At 46.5% G+C, this 11,408-nt stretch overlaps 1 protein-coding gene across 1 annotated transcript; it reads left to right on the top strand.

Moving 5' to 3' along the window:
- Window positions 1–2,023: 2,023 nt before the first annotated feature.
- Window positions 2,024–2,632, top strand: LOC147987008 (uncharacterized). The gene has a single exon (XM_087540221.1). It carries the CDS (start codon window positions 2,024–2,026, stop codon window positions 2,630–2,632), a length of 609 nt encoding a protein of 202 aa, XP_087396347.1.
- The last annotated feature ends 8,776 nt before the right edge of the window (window positions 2,633–11,408 follow it).

Here is an 11,408-nt window from a genome sequence, read left to right as displayed (position 1 = left end):
ACTCGACGTACAGGAGCAAAATGCTGCTTCGTCTTTGCCTTCCTCGGCGCTGCTATGGGTGGGCGGACGGGAAGCTGGCTGCGCCGCGCGTGGTCCACCAAACAGTCAAACTGAATCCGCCGTCTCAGTCAGGTGAATAGGAGTGAGAGCGCTGTCAGGACCAAACTTGCAAACTCAAACGCAGTGCACCCTCCTAATGCCCTTTCACATGGGAAGCACCGCAAGTTGCTCCTATAACAAAGAGACGGGAAAAAGAAATAGCAACTCTGCTCCCACGCGAAAATATGAAGCTGGACAGCGCGGGATTTGACAGCCGTTGGGATGAGAGGGGAGCAGCGAGACACAAGACAAAGAGAGAATTCTTTATTTGGCCCAAATGAAAATTTCTTTCCTATTTAATAGCAAAAGTAATTTGTATTTCTTATATGACACTTTCGTCCATTTTAAACGCTAACGATGTTAAATGTGAGATGAAAAGACCATGTCACCCCTGTAATATTTTTGTACCCAGATCATCATCAATACAAAGAAAGTGGTTGTGGTTGTGGCCACTAAATCTCGCGTGTTGATTGCCTCGTGTTCTCGCGTGTGTTAGCCTGGCTTCGTACGTAAGTAACGCAACTATACCTGTGTACGTGCATGTACTAGGTTCACGTGGAATCAATCCACCTGGGTGCCTGCTTGCTTGGTGTGAACGTGCACCTCAACTCCGGCAGAATCAGCTAGCTCCGCTCGTCTCGACGGAACCAAGTTACGTGCCTGCAGATGACGACGCCCACGGCCGCTCCATCCAAGGCCCCACTCGTGAGCTCGGGCATCGTTGTGCTATATCTGACTACCGCGGGTGCATCTTTAATCGTGACAGCCACGAACCGCAGGTGATGCCGGCGCCCTCCATGACTCATGTAGACGCGCCAGCGTCGCCATGTCCGCATGGACGCCCAAGGCTGAGCTCGCCTCAGCGCCGTGGAACATATACAGTCTGCAGCCGCATTCGCAAATGATGAACTAACCAAAATGTTGGACCATACATTCTGCAGCTGCATTCGCAAATGATGAACTAATCGTCTTTTTACTACATCCAGGATAGTTACACAATACAATAGGGGTAAAACGGTCTTTTCGCTTTACACTTAACACCGTTAATGTCTAAAATGGACGGAAGTGTCATGTAATAAGGAACAAAAAATACTTTAGATGTCAAATAGAGAAGAAAATTTTATTTTAGGTCAAATAAGAAACCAAATTTTAAGAAAGGTCAAATAAGAAATTCTCTCCGAGACAAAAGATGGATTGATGGATTTAAGAGATGCTTTTTGACACGGCGACAAAATCGAGACGCAGCATATGTGCTGTGCGAGCCGAAGGAAGATCGTCGCCGCCGTCGGAGAAGTGGCACGCGGACGGTGCCGCGGACGCCGGACGGCGACAAATGTACGAGCGGTTTGGTCGGCCAGCCGCGCGTGCCTCCCTCCACCAACCGGTTCAAGAGGAGTAGAAGACAGACAGTGACTGCTCGTGTAGCTATTTGGTCCTGGGCTGGCCGATGAGTTCCTGCAGAGGTTCAACTGAAGGCTAGTCGCGCCTCATTCTCAATATGTACATCCATTGAAGAGATATCTGGAAATTGATTTGGTCTTGTCCAGCACCATCCAAAGTGCTCTCCTTTGCATGGCGTGCTGCTACAAATTCATTAGCAACTTGGCTGAATAAAAAGCGGAGATCTTTGAAGGTTTTTAGAACAACTCTAGCAGACCCCGCAAAACGCCCGGCCCGCAAAAATTCCGGCGAATATGCGGGCTCAGCCCAATTTTGCGGCCAGAACAGAGTCCGCATACTCGTCCGGCCCGCAAAAACTTTTGCCGCAGCTCGCAAACCGCACGCCTCGAGCACTATAAGTGCGGTTCCGCGACCTTTTTGTGGGTCCAAACCCTATCCCCCCGTCGCCGCGAGCCACCCGATCCCCCTTTCTCCTCTCCCAGTTTCTCGCCGCCGGCGACCCTCCGCCCCGCTTCCAGCCGCCATGTGGGGGCGAATGTGGAGCTTCGGACGCGGCTCCGGCAGCCGATCCGGCTGTGAGAGGGACCCGGAGCGCGAGCGGCGCGTTCGGTCTGACGGCGCGAGGAAGCGCGGCGAGCGGAAGTGGACCAACCGCGGGCTTTCGCCGCCGGCGAGTTTCGACCGCCGCGAGACGGTGGAGTACGACCGCCGGCGCACGTCGTTCTCCTCCGCGCGTTCTTCGTACGCCGGATCCTCCTCCTCCGCCGCCGCGGGCTTCCTCCCCGTGAAGAGAGAGTGGTCGGACGAGGAGGAGCCGGAGCCGCCGGCGCCGTTCCCCTTCGTGCCGGTGAAGGAGGAGCCCGAGGAGCCCGCTCCGCTCGGCCGCCGCGGGGTCGTCGGGCCCGAGGACTACGTCACGGAGTTCGACGCCGTCGCCGCTGCCATCGCCGAGCAGATCGTGCGTGAGGAGGAGGAGCGCCGCCGCCATGCCAAGGAGCTCGAAGCCCTCGAGTGGGGGCAGGCGGTCGCCGCCAACCTTGCCGCCAAGGAGAAGGCCGAGGAGTGGCGCCGCATCCGCGCGGAGCGGGCGGAGAAGTTCGTCGATATCTGCAGCTCCGGCGAGGAGGAGTGAGCGTCCGGCTCCTCCACGGCGTCGTCCAGTTGCCGCGACCTCGCCGCTGTTTAGATCCGACCCCCTAGTACTAGCTTAACGTAGTATGTATGCTTGTAGTGTGATGAATTATGTAGTATGCGATGAACAAAGTAATATGTGATGAACTGTGTTTGTGCAATTTCTCCTACGAAAGAAGTTTTCCAAATTATGCAGGTTTAGATACGGGTTCTGCTCGGACGCGTATATTTTTGACCCACAAAAGCGATTTTCGTGAACCCGCAAACGCGTTTTGCCGGTCGTATTTTTGCGGGGTCTGTTAGAGTTGCTTTTAGTAGGTGCCCAGTCTGCGAAAGAGAAGAAGAGGATTCTTTTCATGTTTTATGTGCCCGTGACAATGCCCAGCGTATATGGAAGGCCATGTCTAAAATTTGGGAACTGCCAGAACTAACTAGTATTAAACACCATGACGTCTGGTTCATTCAGCTCATGCGTGATGTAGATGTTCATGCCCGTGTCCGTGTGCTCATGCTCCTCTAAAGAGTGTGGTACGTACGGAACGAAGTGGTTCACGCAAAACCAGCTCCGCCCATTGCCTTCTCAACGAGGTTCTTGGCAAGTTATCTTGAGTCGCTCGTCAGTATTAAGCTAGATCCTAATGCAGATTTCGTCAAAGGCAAAATGGAGGTCAGCCACTGTTTTCCAATGGTGCGATCCACTTGTGATAGTATTGCAATTGCTAGCAGCCCGTGGCAACCTCCATGTCAAGGGCGGGTGAAATTAAATACGGACGAATCGGTACTTAATGGAAAGGCAGGAGTCTGTATGGTGCTTCGGGACCACCTGGAAATATCATTTTTAGGGCATCTTCAGCCGTTGGTCCCCCAGGGGGCGTCTAAAGGCGCCGCCTGGAATGAGCCGGCGCAAAAAAAGGCCATGGGGCGAGTCGGTCCCCAGCCGTTGGCCCCCAGGGCTGCTCCCAGGCGCGTATTAAAATAAAAAAAAGGACCGTTCGGTGAAGTTATGATAAAAACTAGTTAAATTTCGGCCAAACATGTCAAATTTCGATGAAATTCGCGCATTTTCATTACATTAACCTAATTTAAAAAAGAAAGGGGCTGAAGTCGTCGCCGCCGTCGCCGCCATCGTCGTCGTCGGCCTTCTCCTCCTTGACGCGGGCGCCCCTGCTGGACCCCTGCCCGGCGTCGCCATGGCGGACTGGCGGCGGCGCGTCGTCGTCGTCGTCGCTGTCGCATAAGACGACGACCCCGTCTTCATCGCGGCCGCGTCGTCGCTCCTCGAAGCGGCGCAGGGCAGTGCGCTGGCACTCCTTCTCCTTCTCCCGGCGCGCCTTCTCCATCGCAATGGAGTCCTGGCGCGCCCATTTTAGGGCCGCGTCGTCGTCGTCAAACTCCGCCTTCACCGGCGCCAGCCCCGGCTCCGTCTTCACCGGCGCCAGCCCCGGCTCCGTCTTTGGCTTGACGAAGCGCGGAGGAGCCGACGAGGAGGAGGCACGCCGGCCACCCTCGTTGATGACGATGCCGACGCTGCGAGTGCGCCGACCGATTGGCGTCTCCGTCGCGGGCTCGGCCTTGATGCCGAGAAGCGCCGGAGAACCGGAGGAGTGGGAAGATGAGCGAGAGGAGGAAGACGAGGAGGAGGCGAACCTCCTCGGCGCCCATGCGCGTCGGTGTTGCAACGGGGCGGCCCCCGTCGCAGGATAGGTCAACGGTGGGTTGTTTCCGCCGTCGAGGTACGCCAGCATGCCATCCAGCGTGCGGCGGGGGACGCCCCACCACAGGCGGCGCCCCTCGCTGTTCTTCGCGCCGCCGATCACCGGCGCGTCGTTGGTGGAGGCCAGGCGCTGCTGCTGGCGGCGCTGGAAGTACGCCGCCCAAGCCGTGTGATTGCCGGCGGCGTACTGGGGGAGGGAGCGCTCGTCGTCGGTCAGGGAGGCGCGCGCGATCTCGACCTCCTCGGCGAAGTACCTGGGCTTCGCCACGGCGTCGGGTAACGGGGGAACGGGCACTCCCCCGTCGCTGAGCCGCCACCCCGTCGGCCCGGCGCGCATGTCCGGCGGCACCGGGATGTTTGCCTGGAACAGGAGCCAGGACTCCTGTTCGCGGAGCGAACGGCGGCCGAAGCCGTTCGCCGCCGCCTCGTCTCCGGGGAAGCGTTCTGCCATGACAACGGGCTCGGCGGTGGTAGAGAGGGAGAGAGAGGGGCTGCCGGTGACGCTCGGGAGAGGAAGACGGAGACGGAGAGAGGGGCTGGGCGGCGGCGAGGGGCGAGTCTGGTGTGGGCACAGGCGAGAGATCGCTGGCTTTTATAGTCGTTCCGCGCCCGTGTGTACGCGTGCGAGGGAGGGGAGGCGTCGGCGCGCCGTCCCGTGACGCGCCGCCCGTGAGGAATCAACGGCAAGGCTGACCGGCGGCAGCCTTGCCATTGATTCCCCGCGGGAACCGAGGCAGTTGGGGGAAGACGAGCCGCCATGTCCCTGACGCGGCTGACCCGCAGCTTTTTCGCGCCAAAACAGTTCGCCCCGGCGCCCCCGGGCGCCCCCTAGCGCGCCGGATTCGGCCTGGGTCCGCCGACGCTGTTTTCGGCCCAAGCCGGTGAAAATCGGGCTCCTGGAGGCGCGACTGGGCCATTTTTTCGACGCCGGCTTAAAAAAGAAATATCTGGGGAGGCCTTCCTAAGGGCACGGCTGGAGATGCCCTTAGTGGCTGCAAATATCTTGATGTCTGTACAGATGAAATCAGAAATCCTTGCGATTCAAGAGGGAGTTAGTTTGGCACTGCAATGGAGTCTTCTATCATTTGATGTTGAATCTGACTGTTTGGAAGCGGTATCCATGGTGAAAAGTATTGGGAGCAACTTTTCTAAATATTCTTTTTTAATCAAAGAGATAAAGCAAAGTATGAGGGAATCTGACTCTTCTATTACTCATATTCGTTGTACAAGCAATAGTGCTAGTCATGCTATGACAAATTTTGGTAGAGGCTAGGGTCGTACCATGGTTTGGCTTGGTTCGGCCCCTAGTGAGGTCTTAGATATTGTCTTACGAGACTATAATCCCTAATTCCGAATAATAAAGAGTTATTTCGCAAAAAAATGTACATCGATTGTTTATTTATGATAAAAATAACTTGATTGTTCATTTATTTTTGAGTACTTGATTTTTTTCCTGTAAGAACCTTTTTTTTTTCCAGTTTTGTGAACTGTATGCGGGAAAACCCTATTTGACGCACGCTGCGTAATCGGGCGTTCGCACAGGAGCGCCCAGAACCGACCTGTTTTGTTTCTCCTTTTTCTTTTTCCATTTCCAAGTATAATTTTCCATTTTATTTAATTTATGTGCTAATATTTATTTTTCTTATTTCATAAAATTATATATTTTAAAAAAATTTCAAACCTTCAAATTTTGTTCTCCTTTTATAAACAAAATTGGAACTTCTAATTTTTGTATGTGTACTAAAATATGTCAGAATTTCAACAGTTGTTCACTTTTTTCAAAAACAAATGTTCCAAATATTCAAATTTTCTGTTTGAATGTCTCAAAAAATATTCCCTTTTTCATAATTTGATCAGAAAATTTAAAAAATGTGTGTTTCAGAAAACTTCGTAAATATAGAAAGGTATTTGTGTTTGGAATTTTAAAAAAAGTAACCATTTTCAAACGTAGATCACAGATCCAAAAAATAACCGTACTTTTGAATTTTGTTCGGAATTTGAAAAGAAAATCATGTTTTTAATTATTTTTAAAACATTAAAAAATGTTGTTATTTCCCAGTAATTGTTCAAATATTAAAAATTGATCCTATTTTCAAAAATTCCAAGCTTACAAAAATCTAATTTTCAAAAGCAAGTTTATATTTTCAAAAAATATTCAGGATTTGTTGATTTTTTTCTTGCGTTTTCAAAGCATGTTCAAGTATTTAAATTTTAACCAAACTTTGAAAAAGTTCAAGTTTCAATAAATATTCAATTTTAGAAAAATGTGTTATCAAATTCCAAAAATGTCTCAGATCTGTCGATGGTGATAGTACTCAAAGTTTCGCGCTGCCTCTTAGCAATCAAGCCTCATTAGCTCAATTGGCTACCGATGTGACCTCAGAAGCATGAGGTCCTATGTTTGATCTTTGCACACTCACTTGTTTTGGGGATTTTTCATTGTGCGATTTCCAAATGGGCCAGTCCAGTCGAGTGTCGCCAAATGTGAAGGAGCTCTAGCTACGGTGCGCCTGAGACCTCTTGTTTGATGCCCGTAGGCGTCAAACAGAAGAGCAACTAACTAAGGGGCACCTCTTGCGGGAGCCCCAAATGGTTTCTTTTCATGGGCTAAGAGCGCGCCACTTGACGCGCTCTCAGCCGCTACCATGTGTCACATGGTGGGCACTCCTTTAGGATTTTTTTTTCTATACGTGCTTTTGTGGTTTAGGTGGGTTTTTTGGGTTTCCCTGGATTTTGGAGAAAAAACAAATTTGAACGAAAGAACACTTTTTTTGCTCCCACTAGAGGCACAAATTTATTTCTCATGGAGCACATATTTGCTTCTGCGAGAGGCAGCTGTGCCTCTCGAAAAGGGAGAAACCACATTATTTTTTTGCTTCAACAGAGGCACAGGTTTCCTTTCGCAAGAGGCATGACTATGCCTCTCTAAAAAGGAAAAAACATGTTTTTTTTGCATGAGAGACATAGATTTTGGCTCTCAGAAGTGAGAACAATAGTATCCGGCTACCGGTATCTTCCAATCAGTTTTTGGAAAAAAGTTCGTTGAACTTAGTTTCACAGATCTCGACGCTAGGAAATCCGACTGTGAAAACGTTTTGGGATTTTGACAAATGGATCTACAAAAAAGAGAGAAAAAAACTCCTAGTTTGCCTCTTGTGAACCCCCTAAAGAGGTGGGAGAGACCTTTGCATGCAGTACCACTTAAATAGTGATTTCGGTCAGATGGGAGAACAACAAACAAGGGCAAGTGCGCCAGGCTGGCCTAGTAAGTGTTTGATGTAGCGACGTCGCACTGTATGAAAGATGGATTACTGTAGTGTGAATCAATAGGTTTTTGTCTGGCCTAGTAAATGTTTGCGACCTAGTTTTTCAGTGTTTTTTTTTATTTTTTCTTCACATTTTCCAAATATTGTTCAGAATTTTTTAAAATTATTCTCTTTTAAAAAATATCAGAAATTCAGAAAAAGTTCATGTTTTAGAAAATGTTCACTAATTTCAAATAATGTTCGTGTTATCAAAATCTAGTCACGATTCCAGAAAATGTTTCTGTTTAGAATTAATTTAATAAATTCAAATGTGTTCTTGTTTCCGAAAAAAAACTTCTGGCAACTTAATAAAATGTTCCTTTTTTTCTTCCAAAAAATAGAATTTTCCAAAATGTTTCCTTTTTCAAGATTTGCTCACCATTAAAACAAATCTGCTTGCACAAAATGTTTGAGGAATTCATTTTTTTCTAGATTTAGAAATTTTGTGCTGGTATTTCTAAAATATTTCCTGTTTTTTTCTCAAATCGAACAATTGTTTCTGTTTCCCTTTTTTTTCAGAATTTCAAATTTATTCCCATTTTGGAAAATTGTTCACAGGGGTCAAAAAATGTTTGTAATTTCAAAGAAATCCGTTTTTCGTAAATTTATTCAAATTTTTGGAAAATTTCATGAATCGTACAACATAAAAAAAAATAACACGTTCGAATTTTCCAAAAGAAGTTCAAATCCATCGACACTTATACTTTGAAAAAGTCTGCGCCGCTCTTTTGATCACAAATATTTAGTGGTTTCAGTGGCTAGGCACGCAGCTTGGAGCAAGAGGTCTTGCGAATCCCTCTTTACGCCAACTGTTTTGTGATTTTTTGTTTGTACAGCGCCACAAAATAGATCAGCCTTGCAAATCTATTTATGTGTGCCTTGCGAGTGTATTTTCCGCAAGGGGCGGTAGATAGGAGGTCCCGGCTGCCGCGCCTGAAGCAAGCACGATACTGGATCAGCCCAGCCTGAGGGAGGGCACATGCCTCAAAAGCACTTGTATTTTTTGTATTTCTTCTACCATAATTTGTTTTTCATTTTTCATTTTGTGCATGCAATTTTTTTAAATGTTTATAAAAATGTTTCCAATGTATACAAAAAAATATACGAGGTGTATGGAGAAAACAGACATGAAAACTATTAATAATGTATCTGGAAAAAGTTAAACTTGTATATAAAAGTGTTCCTGGTGTATTAAAAAAGTACAATATCTACGGAAAAATAAGAAATTAAAAATTATATGTTGAATAAAATGTTAATCAAGTGTTTGTAAATTGTTAAACATGTATATATAAAAAGTTCCTGATGTATACGAAAAATGTGCAATGTTTATTGAAAAGGAGACATAAAAAAGTATATGTTCCTGATGTATTTTAAAAATGATAAATGTGTATATAAAAAATGTTCCCGAGGTATAAAAAAATGTACAATGTGTATGAGAGATATAGACAACAAAATATACAAGTTTTGTAAAATGTTCATCATGTATTTGAGCTTGTATATAAAAATATTACTGGTGTATACAAAAGTTGTACAAAGAAAAACAAAGAAAACAAATTTAAATTGAAAAAAGAAGAAAAAATGAAAATTAATGAAAGCAAAAAAGTGAAAACCGAATAAGAAAACAATAAACCAGTAAAACCGTTAAAGCAACGAAGAAACCGTGAAATAACATAGAAAACGGAAAACCAAAGAAGACTAGGAAGAAACAAAGAAATAAAAGAAAAAATAAAAAGGAAAAATAGAAAAAATATATCCGAAGAAACACAAAGCAAAAACAATACAACAAGCGAGCGATCGATCCCGAGCGAACAAGCGAGGTGAAGAAATGGGCAAGCCCACTACAACACGACACAAAAAATCCTTCAGGCAAGTGAACCATAGGACTTGATATAAGTATAAGATATAGTTGTATGGGTGGAGCTAACACTATGTCCTTGGGGTCAAATGACCTCAATGGATTTTATGTTAAACCTTAACTAAATTATGATAATTAAAGTGTATTTAGCACTGAACACATGCAATATATGAAGATGACCCCATTGACAAATATAGTTGGCTTCGCCCTGTATAGTCCCTGCACAACGAGCAATATATAGGACCTCCTCTGTATGTGCTACAAGATGGAATGTTCGGAATGGGCTGTGAACAATAACTTTTCTAGTAAAGTTTTTGTTGGGAAAATGGCCCATGCGACAATACTCATTAATCTCGGTTATTTTCTTAAGAGGGAAGTGCAGTTTTTCCGCTAAAATCCTCCCTATGGATCATTATCCCCTAAACTCTAAACCAGATTATCTTAACATATAAATTCAGATAAATGTGGCACTTGAGTGGAGAGATTTGAAGGTTGGTTTCGTTGTAATGATGATGACCGTATGTTAATGATGCCATGTCAGCCGAAGTGATTCCAGCCACGACCAATTAAACTCTTAACACCCCCCCAATATCTGATCAAAGGTGAGACAGAGAACAAAAGGGGGGAGACGACAACAGTGACGCACTAGATTTCATGCCGTCGATGAAGAAGGTGGTGCAGTTGGAGACGCCGACGATGATGGGGCCCTTGACTGCCTCTCTTTATCCCCCATTCATGTGGTGATAAAGATGGTAATTTTACCCATGGATATGGGTACCCGCGGATACCGTGGCCGCATGGGTAGGGTATGAGCATAATTTTATACCCGTGGGTAGTACCCATACCCTACCCGTTAAATCATGGGTAGGGTATGACTATAGCTTTTTATCCATGGATATACCTATACCCTACCATTTATACTAACATGTGAGTTTTATCCGTGATTCATAAGTGTACATGTGTTAAAGTTGTGTCATGAGCTTATGAACCTATATTAAAGTTGTCACCAATTGTCAATTTGAATTAAGATAATTATCATGTACTCATCTAACTGTTATTGAGTTGAGATCAATATTTTTTGTCAAATGTGCTATAGATGAATGTAAAATTGCGAATAACTTGTGTATTATTTGATCTACCCGTTGGGTACCCAATGGGTATGACTACCCATCGGGTATGGGTATGGATAAAGGTTCATACCCATGGGTACGGGTATGGGTAGAATTTTGTACCCATTGATTATACGGGTATGGGTATGGTATTGCTCTACCCGCCCCATACCCTACCCATTGCCATCCTTATGTGGCGATGAAGAAGAGAAGAGAAGGAAGGAGCGATTTCTTTCCTTACCTAAAGCAGCTATCAACACAAACAGACAAACAACTCTTTCCCATGCCAACATGTCTTTAAACCTCCTTTTGCCAAGTTAGCACAGTTGGAATGAATTGCTGAAAACATCGACAATGAAGACTAGGTTTGCAGAAAGCAAAATCCTACGGGTTTGTGCCAAAAGGCCCCCCCCCCCCAACAAATTTTTTTGAGCCTTTTTTTTGTTGCAAAAAACACTAGTTGGCAGCTTTGACCATTTTGATGATGATTATGACAGCCTGGTCCCGCATTTGCTGACGTGGCGTAATGGTTCGTGACAGATGACATTAGAAGGGTCTTTTTGCAAAAAATCCTCCCTCCATAAAAAACTACTCAACCCCATGGTCGGCATGAGTCCTCCCCACGCACTGGCTGGAGCCAAGCCGCGCCACCCCACCCTCTTGGTGCCGCCCCTGCCTCCCAGCTATCAGCAGGCGGTCCTGGTACCAGCGGGTGGCGATGGGCAGCAAGAAGCAGCACCTTGATTGTGCGGAGGTTGCAAAGGATATGCATGGCACAAGTGCTCCACAACATC

Source organism: Triticum urartu, chromosome 2A, assembly GCF_056163025.1.
Source record: "Triticum urartu cultivar PI428250 chromosome 2A, HENAU_Tu73, whole genome shotgun sequence".
Classification (NCBI taxonomy): domain Eukaryota; kingdom Viridiplantae; phylum Streptophyta; class Magnoliopsida; order Poales; family Poaceae; genus Triticum; species Triticum urartu.
This window is presented reverse-complemented; position numbering and strand designations above follow the sequence as displayed.